We start from the raw sequence: 27,193 nt of genomic DNA, 5'->3' as shown, positions 1-27,193 counted from the left end.
TCATGAGTTACACAGTACATTGGGACCTTCATTAATTAGCACTATTCCTGGTTGTTTTATGTATTTATGTTATAGGTGCAACATAAGGGTGGACTTGGAAAAAAATAAATCATCTATGCCTTTTCGTTCCTGCTCACAAACAGTGATGGGAAAACCTCCAAAAACATTCTCAGTGTTTTGTAGTTGTTAAGACACTTCATTTTCTCTCATTCCCAAGCTTCAGAAGCTTCCTCTTTGTGATTGCAAACAGATGATGGTAGAGTTTGCAATTAAACTAACACAAGTAAATTCCAATCAGCAGTGGCCTACAGCAGCTTCTCAGTGTTCACTTGAAATGGGGGCCAACTCTTAGTATGAAGCTATCAGCAGGAAAAGCTAAATTAAAATTGATGTTTAGACGCAGTTTCCGTGACCCTCCTTGCACCCAGGAATATCCATAACATCTGTCATGTATTAAATACCAACTTTGGGATTTTCAAACATCCAGTGAGCTTGGACATTGAAAATCCAATAAGGCCCTTTGAATACATCAGTGCAAAATCTGAAGAGTTTTTAACCATTTGGGAGAACAGCATTCCACAAAAGGGAGAAGTCTGAGCATCTCTCTACATTCATCAAGAAATGTTATTAAGAATACACAATTTAGGGGCTTGTTTGAAAACTAGGCCTTAATAATTGAGTTTTTAGTATAACTGGAATAGATTTTGCAGACTTACCCTATCCTGTCCGATTCTTACAATACTGTGGCAGAACAGAGACGGAAGATTCTTGCATATTTTCGGTTTTCCAGAAATTACCCCAGTAAAACCAGTGGTTAGTGGTTACAGCTATTCAGTGTCACAGACAGGCATAAAATACGATGGCAGTAGCTTTCATAAGGGTAGGGACTGCTAAGGAAATATGGGGTAATTTTCAGTTACCTATTCTTGATCTCATTTCAGGGAGCACAGTTCAAACACAAGATCTTGCAAACTTCTGGAGCTGTGTTTGTTGCTGTTGTTTTAAGACAGAGCCACTCTTCAGCAGCAGCACATGGATTCTCCCCAATACAGACAGATTTGCATCCCCTGCAGTGGCAGGCCAGCAGAAGTAGCTCTGTTGTGCTGGGTACCAGGCAGTTGGGTCGTACAATTCTGCTGATGGTGCCGGCCAATGTCACCAGCAAATTGCATCCCAGATGCCCTGGAAAGGGTGGCGAGCCTCCTGGTAGTCCCAAGGGAATGCAGGCTCACTGGCAGCCCAGGTCAGTTGGCAGCATGAAGAGCTGGAGAAAAGGCATAAAACAAGGTCAGGTCTATCAGGCTTTACTGGTAAAGGGCAGAACTGTGCACACATGAGCATACCGGTCTGGCTAAAAGCATTTATGTAGAAAAAAAATGCTCTAAGCATGGAAATAAAACAAATCTTTAGAGTAAAGTTAATGGGCAAGCCTGGTGCATATATATATGTATACAAGTTCAAAAACAAGCTCTTAGGGCAAAATGACTCATCATGCTCTTGGTCTCTTTTTATAGACAATAAAATGCATCCCCTACATTTCCAAACACTCCTTTCTGCCTTTTGAATGCACTCAGTTGTAAGAAACAGTTCTGAACAACCCTGTTAACAACTATGTTCCTCCAACTGCTTCGAGTCAAAGCAACATGATTGATGGTAAAAGAAGACATCCTCATTTAAATTACTTCCAATTTTCTATTTTTCTCTGAAAAGCAAGTCCAGCCCATTAGTACAGTTGAGTGTTGGAAAAAAAGTTTCCAAAACCAGCTAATATAATGCAACGAAAGTCATTTTGTAACACAGAAAAATACAAGTACTGTTATACAAGTGTTCTTGTTCCAAGAACAATTGTAAGTGGGTTTTGTTTTGATTTTGAAAAATCTCCAATATCTCAGGGTAGTTGCAGTAGACCACACACTGGAAAAATTACATGTTTTTCTGGTCGCTGTGTAATAAAAGGATTTTTCTCTCGGAGACAGAAAAAGGCCTGTTCAGGGCTGGAGAGGGAGTAAAACTCACTAGCAAGAATGAAAGATCAGGAAAGACTGGGTTCCAGTTACAGTTGTATGAGGATAATTTGGTCTAGTTGTCTGAGCAGCTGTCAGGGAATTAGGAACAACAGCTTCTACTTTATCATCAGCCTGCAGAAGACCCTAGGGCTAAAAGCAAATCAATCACATGGCAGTGTTATGGTCTCTAGTATTATGGGTGCCTCCATGTCAGGGTGTTGAGAGGTTTTGCAACATGAAGTAGAGCACAAATAGAAAATCATCTGGGAGAGTAGGTTTCCACTGCTTTAAGATAGAGGGATTTTTGCAAAAGTTTGTATGATATGGCCACAAAGTAAGCTTGCAGCCAGACAGCACATAAATACCTCCATCATTTACGGATGAAGACCCACGGCAGGGTGCAGCCAATAAACTGCAGATAAGCCTAAACTGAGAGTCAGTTGTGACTTTGCCTTGACTTCACAACACGCTGCAGTGAGCCAGTTGCATAACCTACTTTCCAGGTTGTTTTACTGCAGTCATAGGGCAATTTTGGACCGACTCCACTAAGTACATTTTTTAACATTCCTTTTACTCACCAATAAAACAAAATAAAAGATTTTATAGCCTTGATGTGTTTCTGGCACATTTTAAAACTGTTGCTAATAAAACTTTTCCAAGATGAAACAAGAGGAAAAAATGACCCAGCTGTAGCAATGTGATTATCTCATGATTTGATTTTGTAGTTTTTTTGTAAAGTCGAGCTTTTATGCAGGAAACTGGGAAAAAAACATCCCCGAATAAGATTGTGGTAAGAGAAGAAAACCCATGTAGGCACAAGGCACCAAGCAGAACGGCACTATGATTCTAGCGGCCAACGTTAAACGTAGCTTGAGTCGTGGTTTCATGGACACCAGGGGCTTGCCCCTTCTGACCACTGAAGTCGGTGACAATTCACCAACTGACTGCGGTGACGCATGAGCCAGTCCCTGAAGAAGCAGCCTGGCTTCTACGTACGGCACTGTGCAGAGAGCCAAGAGCTGTGAGCTCCGTTCCTAGCTTCGATGCAAACTCCCTGCGTGATTTTGGTCAAATTTCCTCAGCTTCTCATCTGTTAAGAGGGTGATCTGTCTCTGTCTGCTTCCACTGCTCTCAGAATTGTCATCGCCTCTCTCCTGGCATGCCAAAGCCTTGATTTTTGGTGTTTGTAGGTGTAGATGTGCTGTAACAAGGAACGACTAACGCACAGCCTTAACCAACCTACCAGCTCCAGCATCACAGAACGCTGCGGTGATTCAGGACACTGCCGTGCCCACCTCTGCAGGAGAGAAAACTTGCCAGATCTGTGGCAAGTACTTAAAAACGTGCCTTAAGCACCAAGCACAGCTGCAGCAGGCCAATCTATGTATGCTACACTGGCCTTTCTGTGCATCCTAAAACCCAAAGTGCATCAGCTGGTTGATTTTCAGGGATTACCTCCTCCAGGCTTGAGAAGGGTCTTCAAATGCACTTTTTCACCTCTCAGAGCAGAGGTATTATATTAACTACAATGTTATTGTTTATTTTAGGCTACCAGGAAACCTTTTCAATGTCCACTATCTTTCACGAAACTGACCATGAGAGGGCACCAACACTACTTCACAAATACAAAAACAGGCAAATAAATAATTGGGAATTTTCTTACTGACTGTATAGCTTCAAAGGCCTTGAACAGTGCGTTCCCCAGAAAGCCCTCGTTTCAGGCAGCAACCTGGGTGCACTGCAACAGGGGAAAAAACACCCAGCCCCCTAGAGCTGCTTCCCCTACAGACACCCTTTATATACAGAGCCCCTTTCCTTAGGGCTGATGAGTTAAAGGTTCACACGGCTTCTATCAATGCTGTCCAGAGCCTCTCCCTGCAGCATCTCTCCTACCCCAGACCTCCCTGCTTCTTACAGGAGCAGTCGTTACCTTCACCGCTGCTCCTGGGCGACCCATCCCCTTCTCTCTCAGGACTACACCCCTTGCCCTGCAGTTTGGAAATCCGGGCTGCTAGCATTCAAGGGGGAGAACTCGTTCCTGAAAGCTGGATGAGCAGCAACAGCTGAAACCACAGGTTTTCAGCCCAGCTAGCCCTAGCAATAAGTTTGCTCATTTCATCCTCTTTCCAATCCCTACATATGCTCTTTTGTATTACGAGCCCAGCTCTCGCAAGCTACTTACTGACAGCATGCAACTTTACAGCACAGAAGAGATCCCTCTGTTTCCCAATTATACATACATAAATTTAAAAGTACTCTGACTGTAAATTACTTCCCTCAGCTGAACTAATTTCTAAGGGCAGCTGCAGCAATCTGAGAAGCTCCCCGTGGTACTGCGATGCCCGGCCATGCAGCCCCTGCAGCTGCAGTGTGAGACCTGTACCAGCAGACGGCCCTGTTCGGAACTGCTCATTTACATTGCAGAAAGCTGGAAAAACAAGGCAAAGATCAGCATTAAAACAGGTATCTGAAGCTTCCACTGGGAATGATACTCTACTTGTACCCTAGAAAGCTGCCAGCGAATGTTCATTTCATATGACTTTCATATTTTAGCAAAGACATCACCCTAAGGTATTCCTCTAGAAATAAAAGAAACTAAAAAGCATATTATTTTTCAAGACTGCCTTATAAATACCCGATGCATTATTACTCCATGTAAAAATACAACTCCTGGCCTCCCAAAATCCCTCAGTCAAATCTCCCTGCCAAATACTATCTGGGATGCAGACACCTATGCCAAGAGAAAAAAAGAGTCTACAAATTCCCTCTTCAAGAGCAAGCCCGATTCTGTATGACCGTATAGATCACTCAGAAAGCTAATTCTGCTTACAAAGGAAATATCTCATCGCTAAAAGATCTGTATGGTTAAGCTAAACCTTTTCCTGCAGCATTGACTGTGGATACAAAAGGATTGTTCTGTTTTGTTTTGCCTGTAAGTCAACAAAATGCTGTTTTCAACTTGTTTCCCCCGAGTTTTCATGACAGTTCGATTAACTCTGTGCAATTATTCCATGAAAGTAAATTTACTCTAAATGCCCTGGCAAATTTCTGGCAGTTCAGAGGAATCTCCCAGTTGGGACACATCAACTGAGAAGAACACCCGGTAAGTCAGAAACAGGGGGAGATGAAAATAACTCAGCCAGGGCGTGGGATAACGTAGCATCTGCAGAGCAAGAGGGTCAATGGGGAGTTCTTTATAACAGCCTTACTGTCTCAGCTTGATAAACCTTATTTTCTCCTACTGTATTTCTAAAGGTATATGCCAGACAAACAGAACAGAGGAGTTCCAAAAAGCATGTATTCATTTGAAAAGGAAATTGATAGAACAGTCCATAGCGAACTGTACATGAAATAAGGCTGTTTCTGTGAGTACGGGGTGTTGTAAAACTTTCAGTTTGTTTAAAAATGTGCTTCTTTTATAGCATGCATCATGCAAGTAGTTGAGTAATTGTTGCAGTACTGACATTTGTAATGCAGTTCTCAGATGAAAAAGCAAAAAGATCTACTGATTTTGATTAACTGTTGTTCCTAGCTCCAATGGAGTTATACAAAATACATATCAGATTGTTGTAATTGTATAAAGCCATAACAAACACCCTAAAATTTTATGAAAGCTATGTTCTAGAATTGGAACTGAAGTATCAGCCCTCCTGCAAAAGCATACACTCCTCTTGCCTTTGGGTTGATCACGCTACAGAAGCCAACAATCGACATTGCAGCACGTTTTCTGCTCGCTGTGCTCCTTTTCACCTGACGATCAGTCATTGCTAACAAAAACACGAAGGGTAATGCTAAACTTTAACAAATGGATTGACTGGGCTGAAGAGAGAGATTTAACTGTCAATATCCAAATTAAAATCACATGCATCCTGCAACCCTTTATATTAAAAATACAAATACTTAAAGAGAATTTAGACACTGTGACCTATAGCATGGAATAATTAAAAGCCTTTCCTTAAGGGCAATATTAGAAGACCCTTTGTGGACCTGCTGGCAGAACCAGGCCTTTTTGTAGCTTCCTCCTCATTAGAGGATATTAAGTTCATTATGCTTTTCACTTTCGCCATCCCCAGAGCAAAATTATCCACTGAGATTTGAATATTTGGCTTCACCCTCCACTTTGCTTTTACAATTGGAAAAAATGTAAATGGCTGTAGTCCGCTCTCTTTTTTTTTTTTCTCTTGCAATTGAAATGTTCACATTAGCAACGTACAGTTGAAGATTCCTTTAATTCTAAGTTAAAAGCATTTGACGTAAAAGTGGCCACATTTTCGCAAAGCAGCTTTGCAGTTCCTGAGCCAATTAGGAGACACGGCGTGCTGTCTAATGAGCACAGAAGAGACGGGAGAGAGGCAGATCTCTGAGGTCATACATTGACTACACGTTTTGAAAAGTGGTTATTTTGCATTTTGGTTTTAACCAAACTTGTTATTTTTTCATTTTTATCAGGAACCAATCTGTAAGCAACACAGATACTACATGGGCCCTTTGGACCTGGTCTAAGAGATCACTAGAGCTCTGACCTGCAGGCCAGGGAAGTCAGTGCAAGGTTTCCCACCAGGCTTTAGCTCTGTTCCTCAATTTTTACATGCAAGAGTTAGATTCTACAAAATTACAGTAAAAAGCATGTCAGAAATAAACTGCTGCTTAGCTGAAAAATGCTGCTTAGCCATGCTGTCCCATTACTGACATCTAACAAAGAAAGGTGAGAGAGCACAGTGGGCTCACCACAGGCAATCTGATTCTGACCATGTTTTTTCCACCCTGATTCTGTCACTTGCCCCAGGGCTATGCAAGAAGAGCTGATGAGAAGAGGTGTTGTCTAAATCCAGTTCTCCTTCCTGCATGTCGCAGAACAACTGCAAGGCTGGTTTTGTACAGGCAAGCAAGGATGGAGTGTTTTCAGACCTTCATTTACCTGCTCTTGGGATCCCCAAGGCTGTTAAATGCTCTGACTCACAAAAGCAGTCCAATTGATTGGCTTAGCAGACAGGTCCAGTCCTGTAACCCCAGTTTCCTTTTCAAAGCTCCAGATGTATTTACTCTTTGTACAATGCTCCAATGCAAAATACGATTATTTTTAATTAGATGTCTGTTCTACTTTTCCTCACTTCCTTCCCCCATTTTCAAATTTACCAGCAGAGGCTCATGTAAAGCAGGTCCTTTGAGAACTGTATTAATTTTGTAAAAACAGTATTGTTCTACAAAGCTGCTCTGCAACTTCAAATAAAATGGTTACAGCAGGTCATTACTATAGTTTAGCCTGCAACAGCAGTTAGAAATACAGTGCGTACATACTAGCATACACACTAGTATTTTAAATGACTGCTAGAACAGGATAAAAGGGACATCGTCAAGATAAAAGCTGCAGGTATTTAAAATTACTAAACAAACCACAAGGTTTGTTTCCATTACATAGTGTGTTTAGGTGGCAAGATGCTAGCAGCAGAATCGCCTTTATTTCTTGCTCCCGCTCCCACTCACTGTTTGCAGGGTTTCAGCTACTTACATTGGTGGGAGAGTTTGAAATCCAGAATGAAGCAGTTGTCAAAGACACTTCTAAAATATAGAAAATATAAATAACATTATGAAAAATATGCAGGAAGCACTTTGAATAGTGACAACTTTGCATTTCATTCTTATCATTCTGCCAGACGCTTAACTGCATCTTCCACTTATCCCAAGCACTACTTTTAGCCTTCACTGAAAATCATTCCCATTCAGCAGCAAAAATAAGCTTTTCCCTTTCAGTCAGCCTAAGCCTGCTTTGCAGAGGGACAACACTTGACAATGCTGTTCTCTTTCATCAGGTGGGAACTTGAAGAGAAGTCTTTGCAATTATAAAATTAACAGGGATGAAAATTTACACTTTGAGAATGTGGTATACGCTTGTGCTGGCACTACACCTGAACACTGCTGAAGATTTCCAGTGGACAAAGATTAATCCCAGCTCCTTCTATTACGGCACTTTTCCACCTGGTACTTTACAACTACAGTTGATTGTGGTTTTTATAATGCTCTAGATTGACCAGTGTTTGCACAAAAATGCTACTGAAGTGTTTTCCTTGCCCTTCCAGGAAATAGCTGAAACAAAAATTTCGGCTCTTGCAGAAATGCATTTTCTGCACCTAGCCCTGGAAATGTAAGGATTGGGTTAACCCTGCCCTTCAAACAGCCATTTAAAACAGTAAACTCGGAGTAATTGCTATCAGATTAATATTTTATATCTAGATCTCCCTTTCATGTCTGTGATGAAATAAGATACACAGTATAACAAATCAAACCTGGGAACTCCTCTCCTTTTGACAGATTATCTACAACTGATGAAAAACTACAAACTAAAAATATTCTTTGCTATGCAAAAATATTTATACACACACACGTTTAATTCAACCAAAACCAAAACTTAAAAAGATTTGGTTTTCTGATTTGGTTTTCTGATTAAAGTTTTTCATATGGATTTTATATGGATTAATCATGTCCTTTTCCACAATACTAGGAAAAAAAAAGAATAATAATCTCTTTAGATATTTATGGTAAAAAAACTAAACTTCTCACCAAGAACATAAAAAGCAGCAGGCATAAATAACATAAAAACATATTTTTTTCTTACTGTAAGCCACTTCTACCATCCTATCAAAGCACTACTTCAGCACTATAAAATAATAGTAACACAGCTCATTAAATGAAAAATAGATCATTTTTTCAGTGAAAGAGCAGTTGGGCCAGCAAAGTGTTTGAATTGTAACTCACTTCTTCTTACCCTTAGGCTTTTCATGGGGTGTTGGAAGTTCTGCGTATCAGACTGAAGGGGCCTGGGACGTGGACGGGAAAGGACCAAGTATCTGGGATGCTTTCACTCACAAAAAAGGGAAAGTAGTCAGAAATGAAACAGGAGATTCAGCCTGTGATGGCTACTACAAAGTTCAGGTATCATTAAGGAGAACTATCCCTCTAGAAACCTTCTGCAGCCATTTCATGACACTGATTTCCCATGTAGAACTAACAACTAAGATGCAATATTTTGGTTGCTCTCCAGCCACCCTGTATTAAGACAGAAAAATAACTGAAGAGTTATTCTGCTTGGATATGACATATGCTGACTGGACTTTCTTTTCATAGGATGACATTCAGCTACTGAAGGAGCTTAACGTTAATCACTATCTACTCTCTATCTCATGGCCTCGGATTATGCCCACTGGCATCAAAAGTAAGCACAACAATTTCACCATACACTTACCAGTAGTAATAGACAAGCAATTTTACTTCCAAGTAAACCACAGTTGTATTTTTTTTCCAGTTTAGAAAGCAGTCCAGGTAATTTCTTGTTTGTGTGTTTAATCAGCAGAACTGAATGAGAAAGGAATACAGTTCTACAATGACACAATCAACAGTCTTCTGGAAAGCAGCATTATCCCCATCGTGAGCCTCTACCACTGGGATCTTCCACAGGTTAAGACAAATTGGTGAAATGTCTAACGCAAATGTTTCTGATAGGAAATTTACTTCTACGTTTATGGACTACAAATGCATTAGAAAAATGCTTAAAGATGCTTGCATGGTTTTAAGTGTGCTTATAGTTAATTTTATTCATTTGCATTGCTGTATCCTGGAATATGCTATATTCCAGTAGCTCTGAAGAAAAGTCTTTTGTTATTTTGAAACTGAACTTTAGATAACACTACTGATTCTTGATACTCATATTTTTGAAGGTTCTCCAAGAAAAGTATGGTGGCTGGCAAAATATAAGCATGATAAATTATTTTAATGATTATGCCAACCTATGCTTTGAGAAGTTTGGTGACCGTGTGAAGCACTGGATTACTTTTAGCAATCCGTGGGTAAGTTATCAATGCTTTCCTTCCAATCACTTCAGTTGCTCAGTTCTGTTCCCAAAAGTCTGTGGAAGGGACACTACAGAAAAGTAGGTTAAAAATTGTAGCTTAAAATGATAGATGGATAGATGGATAGATAGTCTTCTGTAAGCAGTCTTTGTGCCCCAAAATTGGTTTCAACCAGTACTGAATTTCAAGACACGTGAAATTCCAGTGAAGTTTTGAAAAGTCATCAGCTAGAGAGAAGACAGGCACAGAAATGAGAAAGGCAGTAGAAATGGGTGCAGGGCAAGCTACATCAGACAACAGCAAGCTGGCAAGGCAGTCCCTATGGCTGGTCAGCAGCACATTGTTTCCAACAAGCTGCAGCATACCATCAGCCAAGCAGTAGGACAGTAGACAAAAGACAAGGGCAGGAGAGGGAAAAAGGGGCCTGGAAAGGACAGAGAGATTAAGAGACAGATTCCGCACTGTCTAAATCCATGTTAGCAAATTCGTTAACTGCACTGTTCAATTAATAACTATTTCTATGTATTTGTAGGCAGTTGCCGAAAAAGGTTATGAAACAGGAGAGCATGCACCAGGACTGAAGCTCGGTGGATGTGGAGCGTACAAAGCAGCACACCATATAATTAAAGTAAAATTAGAGTTGCACTTTAAATTATGCGTAAATTGAAAATTATTAGCAGACTGATTAAGCTTTTGATCCTGCTCTTTAAACAGAAAGATAGTTTAGTAATTATGTCATTTCCAACTAGCATATCAAATGCATTCAGTAGCTGAGGTAACCAAGTTTTAGACCACCAATGCACACTCAGGTGTAGCAGGCAGTCAGAGGTGCTCGATGTGACACTGTTGTAACAGCTCAGACTTTCCTTGTAATTTAAAGGTCCCTTTGAAACATCCTGTAAAACTGGTTGAATAAGAAAATAGCTAGGTTACTCTAGAAACAAGGAGTAAAATCCTGGCCTAGTGAAATGAACTTGAATTTTGCAAGTGACTTCAGTGAAGCCAGCTCTCACAGAAAAACTTTCACTTCCCTCAGTAAATTAGGCAAAGACATCCAAAGACCAGAGATGCTGGAATGCTGTATTGAATGCTATTACCTTTACAAGGACCTTAAGGAGTTCAGGGAAGAAATATTGCAGCAATGTTTTTTTGATATCTTCAATGAAATGAAAGCTTCCACAATATACATGAAAGAAATGATGCGATACTTTCTGATGTACCTTAATGCAAAAGCTTCTCTCCATCTTTGGTGTCTCTCTATACTTACTGTGTGACTGTATTTTACCCTTTTTTCCCCCCCTCTAATTCTTACAGACTCACGCAAAGGTTTGGCACTCTTACAATAACACTTGGCGTAGTGAGCAGCAAGGTAATAAATGTTCATTCTGTAATTATGCTTCTATTTACATTAAGGGCTTAATGCTTATGCATCAACTGCAGAATTGTCATTTTGTTTTTAAGGTATGGTTGGAATTTCCCTAACCACTGGCTGGGGTGAACCCATTGATCCTCACAGCCAAGCGGACATCGATGCAGCTGAAAGATACATACAGTTTCATTTGGGATGGTTTGCAAATCCAATTTACAGAGGAGACTATCCAGAAGCGATGAAAAATTATGTAGGTAAGCCTCAGTAGCCCACTATGACATGAACAAATCAACAAAACCCCTAACCAATACGCACTTTAGTCAAATATGAAGACAAAGGTAAGACGACGCTAACCAATATGGGCTAGACACATCCCCTGAGTATTCCAGGGGGACATAACAGAACTAAAACATTTAACTGCTGTTGAGCTCAACAGTTGCCCATCTGAGTGTCCCAGTGAATGACTGGAAGGGAAGCAACTGTCTTTTCAGCAATAGCCTGTTTGCAGTGGTCTAACCAGGACTGGGAATTACTAGGTATTTTCAGTATTTTCTACCTAAGCACAAAAAAACTGCAGAATTTTTCATCGCTAAAAGCTTACATTTCTCCAGGGCCCCACTATTTCACAGATAGAAGATAAGTGATGCACCTAGCAGCAAAGTACTTCCTTCCTCATCGCATTACATTTCCATGCTCTTTGAAAAAAGCAGCACATGAATTCACTGTCCTCTCCATGTACTATACCTGACTTATTTCTGCAAACCAAAAGGAAGACCATTTATTTCACCTAAAGGAAAAAGCAAGCAAACTAAACTGTCCTCTACACTAAGTTCAGGGAAACCATATTTATTGTTTGTCATTTAAAGAAAACAAGATTCTGTGCTGCGCAGAAATATGTTTCCTGTATTTATTTTGATAGGTAGGAAGAGTGCCCAGCAGGGCCTGGGGACATCAAGGTTACCGACTTTCTCAGTGCAAGAGAAAATTTATATTAAAGGCACATCGGATTTCCTGGGAATAGGCCATTTCACTACCCGGTATGTTACACAGAAGAGCTTTCCATCTCTGCAAGTGTCCACTTACCACATGGACCAGGATCTGGCAGAACTGGTGGACCCAAAATGGCCAGCTCCAGGCTCGAAGTGGCTATACTCTGTGCCCTGGGGATTCAGAAGATTGCTCAACTTCATTAAGGTAATTACAGAGTAAATCTTTAAAAAGAACAAAAAGTCTGCTTTCAAGCAGGAGCTTCACCTACTTAAACTGGCAAGTTTCTTTTTTGCCAAGAAACTTCATTTCAGTTCAGAGCAATAGAATTCAATAATTTTAAAAGTTAAATTCCTAGTTACACATTCTTCTTATTAAAGATAACTAAGTAGATCTAGAAAAACAGTCGTAAAGCATTTTAGAAAGAATTTTATGTTCTGTCAAAGTGATTTTATTTCTACAATCCAATTTAAAGACAGCTCTGTTTGCAGACACAGTATGGAAACCCTCTCATTTATGTGACAGAGAATGGAGTTTCAGAAAAGGTACAGTGCACTCAACTGTGTGATGAATGGCGGATAGAGTATCTGAAAGGATATATTAATGAAATACTAAAAGGTAATTTTAAAAGCATGTTTTTCACTTTTTAAAAAACTCTTATAATTTACATCATAGATAAATAAATATTCACAGATTAGACTGGACAGCAATCTAGACTACTAAATTCTTTCACGAAAGTGACACAACCTGACTAAATGTACTCGTGTTAATAAATACAATAACCTACATGAGGTCAAATACTGTAATAGAGCATCAGTTTCGGTAGAAAGGAGAAATTGCACCTAATTATCATACTTAGGGAGCTCTTTGTACCTTTAAGCTAAAGAAAACACTTTCAGAGGATTTAAGTTATTTTCTACTTTGTCATTTTTCTGTCCTCCACCCCTTCCCCCTGCCCTGTCCCCACCACCTCTCTCCTTCTGCTATAAAACAAAACACCCACAGAGCCATATTTTAAGGAAGATAAACATAGGCAACAAGTTTAACAGAATAATTTGTGTTCTGTTTACAGCTCTCAATGACGGTGTTAATGTAAGAGGCTATACTGCCTGGTCTCTGTTGGATAAGTTTGAATGGAACAAAGGTTTCTCTGAAAGATTTGGATTTTATCACGTTGATTTCAAAAACAAGAACAAACCACGATACCCAAAAGCATCTGTTGACTACTATAAAAATATTATTAGTGCAAATGGCTTCCCAAATCCAAGAGAGGTAATGTCCATCATGCTTTTTCATGTGCATGTGTGTGCTGTGTATGGAAACTATCACACAACTTCATGAAACAACTTGTATGACCATGGCACATGAAATTTAATGCTGTGGTACTGTACTTTAGGGATGTGTTATATACTTATGCTTGCAGAGTGGAAAGGGCCTCAATTACTGTTTCAAAGGCATTCTACAAACACTAATTGGACTTAGTTATGTGACAAAACTTTTGAATCACAAGTTAACAGTACTTGGTCAGGTTTCTATGCAAAAAATTACACATAGGTGATACTTAGCTGGAAAATGACATAGAATGGTATGTGCTTTTTTCTTTTTTTTTTTTTTTTCAATTAAACAACTAAAATGCATTCAAAACAAGTAACAAAGATGCAAAGAAACTTTCAGAAAATCATGTATTCACAGAGTAAAATACTTTAAAGTGAATTGTAGTGGACAAGTGTTCAGGGACCAAGAAGAAGCTGCTGTGAATAAGACAGAAAATTGCAGTCTAACGGATCTGCTGCGTGTCAATCTTCTCAGGTGGAAAACTGGCATCAAAAGGCCATGGACACTTGTTCTATCACACACCAGCTCCTTGATGCAGGTAATTATGTTTATTATTTCCCTTGAAAAATCAAAGGAACAGTAGTATACTGCTCATGTACTGAAGCTCATTCAGGGTAAGCAGAACTTTAGCAGCCCATTGAGCACTGACATCTTAAAATTTTCCTTAGAAATAGAAGATGAAAATATGTTATGGATTTACTCCAGCTTTTACAGAGCAACAAAAATGTTTGTTTTATTTTACTTGTTATTTATGCTAATGTCAACATATGACAAAATAATTTTAGGTTAAGGATTTTTTGAGTATTTATGGATATCCGTAGCCTAACAATGAGTGAAGATGAAGTTTCTTACATATTATTCATTTCTCAAATTTTAGATTCCTTGGTTACTCATATGGAAATGGTGACAGAGATCGTCCTTCCTACAATTTTCACGCTCTGCATACTCATCAGTATTGTCCTACTGCTCTTCTTCCTTCAAAATCATAGCTAAAATTGCACACTTGGACACATCTTCATCTTGCATTATACAATGCAACTGTTTTATTATATTGTTTAAATCCTACCACAAATGCCTCTTTTTGTACCATTGTAAGGGTGCAGGAATATTACTTTACCTGTCCACATAGCACTGCTTCTAGGTTTTTTCTACTTAATTCTCAAAATGATTTTGAAATTTTATGAAAACCCAAAGCACATATTTTTTCTGCATTATTTTCTACAAATTTTGAGTAGATTTTGTTTCTTGTTATTTTGGAAACTATTATATATTTTGTTCACCAGAACAATAGTTAGCTAAGTATAAAGCAACTCTAAACTTGTCACTACAAATTTCAAGTGATTAAAAACTATTTTATTGTTTATATTTTATTTATTAAAAACTATTCTGTTTTCAATCTGTTCATCATCACACTTCTAATTATCATGTAGCTGCTATTTGAAGAGATAAACACAACTGTAAAATGGAAGGGGACTTAAGTATTCCAATAGCACTGCTTAAATATTAAATTCTTATTTCATGTCTAAACATTAGGACAATATATGCCTTACTATTTAGGTGTGGAATAGAATTAGTTGAAGTGATTTATCAAAGATAACTGCTGTGTCAGATTTAAATTAAAGAATCTATTTTTTTTAAACAGGGAACTAGGTTTACCTCATACAACAATATATTTTATTGCACACAGAAGTATGTAACGTAAGTAATCGAAGCCACTTCCAGAATATAATATTCCACTACAAATTCACTCAAGTAGGTACAAGTCAAATACATGATTAAAAAAATAAATAAAATGTTTCAGGTTATGGCCAGCTGGCTACATTTGTCTTTGGTGTTGTGCTTGAAATCACTGCTCTAAAGCAAACCAACAAACTAGTTTCCAACTTAGCGTTCAATACAGCTTCAGCAGTGCTGTACATATTCTGAACACAGTAGCAGCCATATATACAAAAAGGAACTCATTCTTAGCTTCTATTCAAAGGCATTAACTATTAAATTGATAGTTATTCTTTTAAGATGCAATATACTAAAGCAAGGAGTAAGAAATAAAAATATATTTTTTTTTCTGAGGAGAAACGAGAAATGGTAGATGCTTCAGTTTTTAAATGCATGAATAAGGTTTTTCTTATTCTTACGTATCAATATTTAAGAGTTTTTCAAGCAAATACTTCCCTCTCAACTTAATCAGCATATGCAATTGTTTAGTTATAATACCAAAAGGTTACATACAGTATCTTATTAATGCACGACCATATGTAACTGTCAGTAATTAATCCCAACACATTTAAGTGATTATGTTCAATCAGCTATACTCAGTATTTCTGAAGAAAGTAATGTAAAAGTATATATGACACCATCTAAAGTAATTCACTCTGCATTAAGAGAAAAACTGAATACAAGCAGCAGAAATAAGTATATCCAAGATAACTCCAAAGTATAAATACAGGGATGAGGAAAACCAAGCCGTCAGAAGTTCATGATGCCCTTGATGAACAGCTTTCCAAATATATTGGAATGATGAAATATCACTTGGTACCAGAAAAATGTGACAATATTGCTTGTTTTGTAAAAACCAAAATAAAATTTTAAATCCCAAAGTGTAGAACTTTATTGAACGTTTGTAAATTTGTGAACCAAAATGTCTACCATATTTTCAAAAGTAACTATACTGTACATTCATAACTGCACAATATTTACAAACTAGACGGGTACAAATGAATTATGACTGCTTATGTCACAAGAGTATACTAAAGCAAATAACTCAGTAAGATGTATTGCTCTTCAAATCAGAGAATGTTGCTAAATATACTGAACTTTCCCCTTTACTGTACCTTTCCAGTGCCTGCCTGGAGAGTAACAGCTATTTATGTGAAATGCACCTGACTGCAATTAGTCATTGTAATAAAATACATTCTTTCTTCAGTGCTTCCATTAACTGTAGAATCGCACAAGAGACCTGCAGAGACGAAAGATATGGTTAGCCAGTGTATTTAGTTCATGCAGTAATTCTGAAAACAGTTCTTGAAGCTAAGTTTTAGCAAAAGCACTTCATGACAAAAATTGAGAAAGATAGGAAAGCTTTACCAAAGCATTACCCTGTAACAAATCTCCTCCACCCAAGACAAAGAGGCAAACCATTTCTATACCAGTCTATATTCTAAATTTGTCCCTGACTTTATGCATTTTCACTTATCCTACATTTGATTTTATGAAGCAAGGCATGCCTTCTCTCCTTAGTGCCTGTTTGCATCTCAGGCTAGAGGCCAGCATTCAGTAACAGGTAAGTTTCTCTTCAAACCCATCCTCAGATACACTGGCAAAGATTTTAAAAGTTGTAAGATACTGTGGAGAATACTGAACAATCGTGTCATATTTAGAACTCTACTGTCATTTTAACTCTAAAAACATAACTCAGCGAAAGTAAGAAGGCAGGTCACAACTTTCTGAAAATCTTTCAGATGCTACAGATACCATCTCACATTTTTATTAAAAAAGCAAATTGTGTTTCAGTTTTGCTGGAGATATAAACAAGGAAAAGTATAGACCACTGAACACAGTATAAAAACCAAATTTCTTTTAAAATGTCTACTTTCATTATTTCCTTTCACCATACATGTTCCTTACCTGTATTGTTTGATATCATATGTTCAACAGGAGGACTAGTACTAACTTGCCATGTTGTTTTAACCTCCTTTTGGCCGTGCCCACTACTTATGTCCACCTTCCATATTTCTGGGTGATCGCTGACAAAATAATCAAAAAATGTTAAAATTTAATTAGGTATTCAGATCTGAATTCACTATCTGAATTTTAACGCTACTGGTTAATTTTAAAACACAGAAGATTATCTTACTTTTCATAGAACTTCTTGACGAGAGCTGGCCTGATTGGCAGTTGAAACACATGCTTCTCATTTAGAGGGTTTTCCTTATAATATTTCAGACAAGTTCTAGAATAATATAAATCAACTAGTTATAAACATTCTTTGGAGAAATACTTGTGTGACACAGCATAAGCCTTGTCCAAAATTAACTAGATCCCCATGTTTTATAATTTCATTCGTTTTATCAATTTTAATCACAAACCAAAAGTTAATAAGATCCAGCTTCTGCACTCTCAATCAGGAGGGTTGCTTTTTTTTTTTTTTTGAAAGTTTCTTTACAAATTATTAAGAATTTATTTGCTAGTACTATTGAAAAGGAAAGTAAAATGAAATAATTACTGCGTCAAAGGGAAGAGGTTCTCATGTTTAAACTGAAGTAAGACTGTACAGCTGACCATTATTTCCAGCATATGGTGAAGCTTTTGAACACGATGAACTTGTTCTTGTAGATCTACTGATGTGGAAATGAAGTAATCCTGGAACAGCAAACAGATTCCACTCTTAACTAGACACTAAATTTCTACAGACACACAATGCGCTCTCAGTTTACTTAAAATGTTTTCTCGCTTCTTTTGAAAAGCAAAAATATGAAGAATGGCCCAACAATCAGAATAAAGTCAGAACTATACTGCCTGACAACAACTCATACCAGATACCTAGGAAATAATATATAATTCAGGAACCAACATAATGACATTTTTGCAGAATACTGTCCCATCCTCTTGATTTGCAATTCAGTTACTTATCAGAAAGATGACCTGCATCCCACCATCAGCTACGTGTGCTGTACTTTAGGAGTTAAAAGTAAAGAAACTCACCAAATAGGTTAACGTTGCAAGTTCCTGGCCTGTAAAGTGAACGGGAAAAAAATTACCTCACATTGCCTGAATGTTGCTTCTATGTCATCTGACAATCTAACAGGGAATTTCAAAAACAAAACAAAACGGCAGTCATTAAGATACTAAGATTGAGGATGTTATTTATTTACAATTACTCATTCAAAACAAGAAAAAAACCTGCCAAGTGGCATTGTCTTACATACTACCAGGGCTGCACAAACATGGAAACACAATGTAGAAACCTACCATATACTTTGAGACAATCAGCCTTCTAGAGACATACAGATTTACACATAGCAAAAATGAGCAAGCAAATTAAAGAAAACAGTGTGACAAAGCAAAGAAGAGATCAAGAAATTAAGACATGAAGGAAAAGGAAGTGGATAACACCAGTGGTAAACATGACACCCCTCCCAGATTCAGAAAAAATAAACCTGTAATACTGAAAACAAAGCCACAATGTTTTCAAGAAAAAAAAAATTCTTTACAAAAATCATTTCAGCCTAGTTTTTGTTTTGAGAATAAAATATGTACAAAAAAATTATCTAATTACTACAGACCATACAAACACAGCTATTACATACAAACACCCTTGCCTGATTTCTTTTTAACCCTTGTAGACCACAGAAGAAAAGACAAAAAGAGCATGAAGGTCTTATTTTATCACCTATAGCAAACAGATAAGAAAAAACATTCCTGTTACTTAAGTATGGTATCATTTTACTAGAAGTAAAACCTCGAGATTTTTTCAATTAGAAAAAGAAATACACAGCTTTGCTAAATGTAGTTATTTTGAAACATACTCATTTTTTAAGTTTGGAAAAATGTTTACAACTGAGAAGTACAAATAGTAAGGATACTGGAAGTGGACATTCAGCAGATGGCAGGCAGAAGTGAGATCAAGGTTACCACAGACTTCATTATTTCACAGAATGGCTCAGGTTGGAAGGAACTTTAAAGGTCATCACGTTCCAACCCCCTCCTGTAGGCAGGGATGCCACCTACTAGATCAGGTTGCCCAGGGCCTCATCCAGCCTGGCCTTGAACACCTCCAGGATGGGGCATCCACAGCTTCCCTGGACAACCTGTTCCAGTGCCTCACCACCCCCTGAGTGAAGGATTTCCTCCTAACCCCTAGTCTAAATGTCCCCATTTTTAGTTTTGAAAGTAGTGAAAGTAGTTTTTTAAGTATTGAAAAGCTGTCACGAAGAGACCCAGGAGCCTTCTCTTCCTCAGGCTGAGCATCCCTGGCTCTCTCAGCCTTTCTTCATACATGCTCCCTGGTAATCTCCATATCCTGCACCAAGTAACCTTTTCCCTTGAATTTCTAATCATGTTAGCAGATAATAGGCTTACCTATGAAAAAGCTGATGTAATCCTTCTTCATCTTATCCAAACCGATCTCCAGAAGCATTTGAACTGGAGTGATGCCACTGAGGGAAACGGCCTTCATCTTGCCATGGTAAGACTGCTTAATCAATTTACTTAGCAAACTGCTACTCCCTTGGTGAATCTAAAAGTTATAAGAGTTTTATTATGTTGTAGCTGTGTACAAAACCTCATAATACTACAAATACAACACCAAGGAAACAACCTGTAACATGCGAAAGTACTTAAAAGCAACGTAACATGGAAATAGGGGTCAGCTAAATGAGAAGAATCATGTTCTTCAAGCAACTCAAATGGGTAAAATTCACTGTGAAATACAGATACATACCCATGGCTGTACTTCACCATGTTGCAGGGATTTTATGATCAATGTGAAACACTCTACCAACTCCTGATAGGAACTGACACCTTAAGAAAAATGATGCAATATTTTATTTATCAATGCAGGCTTTCCCTTCAGCTGTTAGATCAGTAACAGGCTAACACATACTTGCAAAAACTAAACTGCTCATTTAAAAAATGACGACTGAAATGACAGATTGCATTGCTTTTTGTTAAGTTTGTCATACCATGACATTGAATAGGGTTACTCTAAGGAACGACAGTGGCTGCAATACTAGGAATGAAAGGAATTTTTAAAAGTTATGTACACCAACCCCACAAACAGTAAGGAGTTGGTCTAATCTCTTGGACGGTGTAACAAGCCAATTAGTAATCTGAAAATATTGTAATAAAATGTATTTTACTGAAGCACTGTGAGTGCTATTACAAGGATAATAAAGCTTGTATGCAGCTTCATCAACTTTAAAAGTTAGTCCTTCAGATCTAGAAGAACAATTTTGTAAGTATTTTATGTAAGTAGACACTTCTAGAGCTGATGCGTGCTATTGCTTATTTAGTACCTTTTACAATCAAAAAATAAATAAATACAGTATCTCCTGCTAGATGTTGGTTTATCTTCACATGTTGTAAGAAAGTACATCATCTTACATACCTAAATTTAGCTCTTTTAGAAAAAGCCTGTTGGTAAAAAATTTCTGAAGAGCTGATCAGCCCTTAAAACTCAGAGACATTTACATTCATTTCATCAAGAAAGCAATACAGTACAGTAGGTACACAGAAGAGAAGAATTAAAGGGCAATGGATGGGGTTAAGAAAGAAAAAAATCTACTCACTTCTCATTTTGCACCATAATTGTTCAGCAAAATCCAGGCCTCCTCGTTCACTGAAGATTGATTTCATTGAACTATCCACAGCAGCAGTGTCAGATTTGATATTCTGAAAGAGTTTAAGTAAAAAAGTATGCCTAAGATTCAAAGGCCTTATAAATTCAAACCCCCTCCAGAGATTAAATTTGGGCGCGCAACTGATTTTTCCCCTCTTTCATCCAGGGAACGTACTCCATAGAAGCTAGCACTGCACAATAATTTGGAAGCATATTTTTATTGAAAAGTAAAATTAATTATTTTCAGGTTTACCACCCTGGATAATTGCTAGGTTTAGTCCAGGAAGTGAAGCCTACTGTTGGAAAGATTTTTTGATCATAGCCAAGTAAAGACTGCCTTGTAAAAAACGCCTGCTTAGCTCAAGATGATCTTTTTCAATTTACAGTGGCATGCTGCACATAGCATCAGTAAACAGCCAGAACACAGACCAGCAAAGTAGCATAGACCATATTTTGTGATAGGATACTAAACTCACAGATGATTAAATAACAGTATATATAACCACTTATGTATATATATACATATATATATATATAGTGGTTAAAAGGGAAGGGAAAGAAGCATGAAGGTACAGCTCTAGTACCTCAGAGACTGCTGCTGATAGGCTAAGTTATATCAAAAATATGTTTAACGGAGACTGGTAGAACATTTAATATTAAAAAAAAAAAAAAAAAAGTTTTTTTGAAGGTAAAAATTATAGTGAACTTATTAGAGGGCAGCTACGGAACTTTAAACTTTATCTTTAAATTTTGTGTCCATTATTCTTAAACAGAAAAAAAAAAAAAAAAGCAAGAGATCTTTCGTTATTTCTTTATGTCTATGTATCTACATATATGCCTAAATAATATACAAGACACAATGAAAACTCAGAATAACTACTTAACAATGGAACAAGGTGACACAAACTGGTAGGAAATTGCACGTACCTCTGTTCCATTCTCATTTCCTGATGTACAATATATATCCAGTTTCTTCTTTAAATCTAGTAGAGGAGAAAATAAAAGTCACCACTATGAAAAAAATATAGTCAAACCAACTGCATAAATCCCCTGGTACTCCGTAATTAACAAGCACTTTAATGGGTGGCTAATAGACAAAATGTATCCATTTTTAGTTTTTTTCTACTGAAAATAATTTCTTAATATGTTTATTATAAGATACACGTTTTTCCTGTATATCTTTACTACATTCTTGTAGCTAAGCATTAACTCCTTAAATTCCAGTGATGAAGGAATAAGGGTTAACCAGTGGTCTAATAATCGTCTCTGGCTTTCTTCCAAATTTATTTGTCAGAGATGGTTTTTGTCTGTTTCTCTAAGTTCTTTCTATACAAAACTTTCTGAAAAATATACTGTCACATTTGAAAACCTTTTGGTGTGTTCCTACATCTGATTTTCTTTTTAGATTCATTTTCTAATATCTTAAACTTCTGATTGCAGAATTTCATAGCATTTCTCAGAAGAAATCAGTAATTTTGGGTGCTTTATTTCAAGATATCAAAGTACTGTTCTCCACCACCACTCACTTTCTACACTTTTAATGCTCATATGCATGTTAAGTAACTTGAAAGATGCACCCAAAACTGGTCCAATTGTTTTTTAAACATAGTTCTCATTTTATAAAGAAAAAAAATATATTTATTTTTTACAAGGTATTGGGACAAAGAAAATTTCAGAGATGTACTGATTAACCTATTTAACTGCTCTGTGCAGGCTATTTCAGAATAGAAATTACAATCACTAATTCTAATACTTTAAAAATTAAATATGTGGAATTTCCTTTGCTTCTGTGAAATCTGGCCTTCTTCTCTTCCCACACAACAAACAGAAATTACCAGTCAGAAATCCTTGGACCAGTTCAAAAGCTGATTTGGACTCTAAGGACTCAGGCCATTCAGTCACACCTGTCTTCAAACCTTCAGCCAAAGTCTAAAAGAAGCATCAAAAACAAAACACAAAACAGTTCTTGTTTAAGGTTCTGCATAGGTCTTTCTTCAAAATGTAGTTAACTTCTCCCAGAATCATACATCTCTGAACAGCTAACTATGAATTTTGAAAATTCCCAGATTTCCTCGCTTTGCAATTCACAATTTGTGCTCTGTGTATTCCAGATTCCTGAAACTGAATTCAAAATTTATTCTGAACTAAATACTTAAAGATATCTTTGAAACACCTGATGGAGTTTTAAAGAGTAAATTATTAACACACAAAGTCACCATTCCACATACATCTGAAATTGGAATTTCTCATTTATACTTACAAGGAGAAACTGCAGTTCTCTATACAGCGGATATACAGGACTCCTGGGATCCCCAGACTCCAGTGAAATATTCTGAAAGTTCCAGAAACTTATGTCAGACTCAAGCTTTAGAAATCAGGTGTCCTAAGATTTTCATTAGGGAAATGCAGATTAGCATAATTAATAGTTCAGCCTACGAACACATTGTACTGCTTATATAAAGATTATCTCTTATATAAACACAAATGGCAAGAGTCAAACAAATTTTCTATTCTTTACACTATTCACGATATAAGCAGTGGAAAGAGTTTGAGCTCCTTGACGTACCAGTGTGGCAGCTGCAGTAAGTGGGGGTGGCTGCAGAATCTTATCTACAGTATTCCATATAATGTCAATAGATATATTGCTTTCAGATTCTACAATTGTGTCCTCTATTGCAGCAGCTCTAATAAGTTCATACTGAGCAAATCCTTTTGTTGTCACCTAGAATAAATAGATTTTAAAAATTATTAAGAAGCGCAACTTTATTTGGTACCCACACAAAATATTTTGGAAGTATTTCACACACACAAAAAAATGGCTAATGTGAGATATACTATGTAATATGAGGAGCCCAAACATCACTTAAAAATAGATTATGATACTATAGGGTTATGCTGAGTTTCTAAATAACATCTACAAAGCTTCCCAAAACCAGTATGATAAATGCAAATACAGAGTTTTTAAACTGGAGGCATGACAGATCATAGAAACCTACAATAGATGAATGATGTTTGACTTTATGTGCCATTTTAAGTTCCTCTAGGTTTGCAAAACAGGTTTTATCAGCTGTAGGACCTGGAAAAGGAAAAATACAAGAATCAAAAACAAAGAACCAGTTGCAACATGATGCAAGTCATATCTGCCATGCAGAATTAATGCTCAAATATTCTATTTAGATTCATGTTGTCCTTCACAAAGCTGTCATTTCTCTTGCATCTACTCCACTGACAATAAAAGCTGACATTAATATTTAAATGTTTAGTAAGAGTCAGTACTAGATGATTGCACCTGACTGAAGGTAGGCCTGCACAGATACTGCTGCAGTAAGTATATTTAAAAGTTATTTCCCAAACTGCACGGCAGACAGACATCTTTCTCTTTTCTTTCACCAAAAATAAAAACCACACATACCAACAAACAGCAAGGGAGCAGTGCCAAGCCAACATCACAGAAAGGCAGAATCCCTATATTTGTATTCCCATATTCTTAAGCCTTCCTCACTCAATTTTATGCGGAACATCATAATCTTACCGTTACATGTAACCACATAAATATTGATCCCTGTGATTTTGTTTCCAGCTTTGAGAGGCTCAGCTCCAAGCCAACGAGTACACTCTGGATCAGAGCCATCACACCTTATCCAGAGGGGAGGAAGCACAACCCGCTCACTTGTCTTCAAATGGGTCATGTTTGGATTTTGTGCCATCGTATATAAGGAAATCAACTGCCTAGAGATATGAACAGGAAAGAATCAGATGCCAGCAAGTATAACTAAACCCTTCTCTTACATAAAACTTTGAATAATACATCAGTAACACTTAACTCTTATCTGCCCTGCCCTGCTTCATCAGCAGACATTAAATCATTTTACATAAAGAATGCAGCATTATGATCTTCTTTTTACAGGTAGAGCAATGAAGTCATGAAAGAAAGTAAGACATAATTGATAATATATTTAATACAATACTTTAATTTACACTAACAATTCTAAAAGTGTAATTGAATTTTACATTTCAAGCGTTTTAAAAGGGTAAGTTAGTTAAGCAAACTAGTCACCATGCTTTGATACCACACCTTGTATTTTAGTAACAGTCAAAAGATTAAACCCCAATGAGATTTTTTAAACAGAACTCCTAAAAAAAACAAGAATTTAAGTCTTACTAAACTTTCTTTGTGCATCTATGCTCAGGCAGTCCCATTAACAGAATGAGACAGGCCACAAGTGCTTTTCCAATACTTGGACTTTAGTTACACTTTGTTAGGAATACTTCTACCAGGGGAGGTCATTTTGCAGGTTGAAAAATGCTCAGCTCATCATTTCTCTGATGTGTAATGTAATTTTGAGGGATCAAAAATAACTCATGTGCTGAATATTAGCAAGAGATACAAAAGGTAGGAAAAAATAAAAAAAGAAGTTACATTGAAATAAGTGGATGGAGGTAGACCTTTGAGCACTTACTTTGCCCTTCTAACAGAAAGAGCGACTGGTCCAGCACTTTCCTTTGGTAAAAGCTCAGAGGCATAAAGAGCATCATCTGATTTTGATTCTTCCATTGAGTCACCTCCTTCATTGTGGTCCTTTAAGAGAAAGGCACAGATGAGTCTAAAAATACAAGGTATATGGAAATATTTGATGGGAATAAATTAAAAACTTGATATTACATTTAAAAGTTTAACAAATGTCATACACACTTACTGCTTTTTGTAAAATATACACCATACTGTTTCCATTCCAAAATCTTTCAATGGGACTTTTGCAACCATGACCAATCAAACAGATCTCTACATCGTTCTGAAGGAAAAAGAAAATAAAAATAATATATTACATGTAATTGATGTATTTCAGCACCTTTATAATACTTCAAATTGTAAAATTAAATAATTAATTAAGTCTTTTTCCAACTCCATTCATGAATTTAAGGTTTTCTTATTTCAGGAGAACAGTTACTGCATGGGCAGTTCTTGGTGTTCAGTTCCACAAAGAAGGAACAGAATATTAAAGCAACTGTGAAAATGCAACAACTTTCAAATAACCAACATAGAAACTTTCATCTTTAACAGTTTGGTTCTTTGAGAAAATTAAGTTTACCCAGATGAATAGAAGTTCAGGTATGAAGTGAAGATATTGTCCCTCAGATAATGAGGGATCGCTGTTGTCAAATAGCAACTGTAGTCAGTAAATATCTTTAAGATATACTCATTTAAAGTAAAAATTAAAGTCAACTGATCTCTGAATTTCTCTTGAGAGCACTAAACATTGTTTGTAGACATCAAATAACCCATGTCTGTTCTTGAGAATGAAAGAATACCTTTATTTGAGCATTGTTTCACTAAGAATACAGGAAAGCATTGCTTGATCCATCCTATCTACTCGGTTTTTCATACTACTGTATCTTTAAATGATCACTTGATTTTATTTTCAAACTGCTACCAAACTTCTATAAGCTTGAGATTAATTTCTGGAGTTAGCCCTGCTCCGCAGTGCCCTCGCACTCACTTGTTCCTACCAATTCTTTTGAACAAGTTAACCGTTAGTAGGTGTGAAGAACTGGGGCCAGCGTAAAGCCATCCCTGAGGTGAATTCTATGGTTCTAATTTCCATTTCTGCACGGTGCCCGCACACCTGCTTCAACCGGGACCAGCAGCCGCTTTGCCAACACACAGACGTGGTTTCGAGGCTTTACTTCGACATATTTACCTCAAAGAGACGCGGCTGTTCGGGGATGTTTTTCTTTCCTTCTTCATATACCCTGAAACAAAACGAAGCATCACCTATTTGGCATCTCCCTCACAGAAAACCCCCCTCCGTACACTAAACCACCGGAGACCCTCCAGGAGCCCCTCTCGGGCCCGGACCCGTCGGGATTTCTCCCCGTCCCCCTCGGCCGGCCCCGTCCCGCACCGGAGGAGCTCCCGGTACAGCTCGGCGCCCGCCGCCCGCCTCGCGCTTCCCGCCGCCATCGTCCCCGCCTCAGCCGCGCCTCTCCCGCCCACCCCGCCCCACGCCGCTCCCGTTCCCCTCCCCACGGCCAAAAAAAAATATTTTTTTCCCCATCTAGGAAAGGATTTTATTCGGTTTTATCCTCTCCCTGCGCCTTTCTATGGAAAATAATAAAAATAATTAAAAAATATTTAAAAATTTAAGTTTTGTGAGGCGGCACAGACAGGACGTCACGGGAATCCCTCCGCCACAAAAGAGTCCCTCGGTTTGGGAGGTGACGGGCGGCGACGGAGGTGCTCGGGGGGGCTCGGAGGGCTCCGTGCGGCGGGTGGAGGGGTGCAGGGAGGGGACCGGAGCCGGGACCGGGGCTGAGG

The 27,193-nt window shown here is 37.7% G+C and overlaps 2 protein-coding genes across 3 annotated transcripts; one reads left to right on the top strand and one right to left on the bottom strand.

Annotated features, from left to right (window-relative positions):
* Positions 1-7,882: 7,882 nt before the first annotated feature.
* LCTL (lactase like) lies at positions 7,883-14,683 on the top strand (the record flags this gene model as incomplete). The annotated part of the gene is made up of 12 exons (XM_082769170.1): positions 7,883-7,985; positions 8,776-8,936; positions 9,129-9,216; positions 9,352-9,458; positions 9,719-9,847; positions 10,383-10,478; positions 11,165-11,219; positions 11,312-11,473; positions 12,139-12,413; positions 12,698-12,824; positions 13,279-13,527; positions 14,344-14,683. 12 exons carry the CDS (start codon positions 7,883-7,885, stop codon positions 14,532-14,534), a joined length of 1,743 nt encoding a protein of 580 aa, XP_082625296.1. The 3' UTR covers positions 14,535-14,683.
* A 327-nt stretch (positions 14,684-15,010) lies between these two features.
* On the bottom strand, positions 15,011-27,167 carry ZWILCH (zwilch kinetochore protein). 2 transcript variants are annotated; one of them, XM_082768889.1, is made up of 18 exons: positions 27,044-27,167; positions 26,577-26,628; positions 25,575-25,670; positions 25,338-25,456; positions 24,410-24,606; positions 23,874-23,953; positions 23,444-23,599; positions 23,138-23,209; positions 22,713-22,806; positions 21,805-21,860; positions 20,828-20,930; positions 19,981-20,060; positions 19,620-19,776; positions 18,243-18,271; positions 17,764-17,900; positions 17,395-17,490; positions 17,166-17,284; positions 15,011-16,497 (listed from the first exon to the last, which is right to left on the bottom strand). In XM_082768889.1, exons 3-18 carry the CDS (start codon positions 25,596-25,598, stop codon positions 16,406-16,408), a joined length of 1,611 nt encoding a protein of 536 aa, XP_082625015.1. In that variant the 5' UTR covers positions 25,599-25,670; positions 26,577-26,628; positions 27,044-27,167; the 3' UTR covers positions 15,011-16,405. The 2 variants fall into 2 exon arrangements, with proteins under 2 accessions (XP_082625015.1, XP_082625014.1); XM_082768888.1 differs by lacking the exon at positions 27,044-27,167 and adding an exon at positions 26,781-26,828.
* Between the last annotated feature and the right edge of the window lie 26 nt (positions 27,168-27,193).

This window comes from Aythya marila (assembly GCF_965140915.1).
Source record: "Aythya marila genome assembly, chromosome: 11".
Lineage (NCBI taxonomy): Eukaryota > Metazoa > Chordata > Aves > Anseriformes > Anatidae > Aythya > Aythya marila.
This window is presented reverse-complemented; position numbering and strand designations above follow the sequence as displayed.

Coding starts and splice junctions, on each gene's coding strand:
- ZWILCH (XM_082768889.1), bottom strand. CDS start 25,598: ATGGTGTATATTTTACAAAAAGCA. Junction 22,807..23,137: donor GAGAACTGCAGTTTCTCCTT/GTAAGTATAAAT, acceptor TGCTTCTTTTAG/ACTTTGGCTGAAGGTTTGAA. Junction 19,777..19,980: donor ATGGTGAAGTACAGCCATGG/GTATGTATCTGT, acceptor TATAACTTTTAG/ATTCACCAAGGGAGTAGCAG.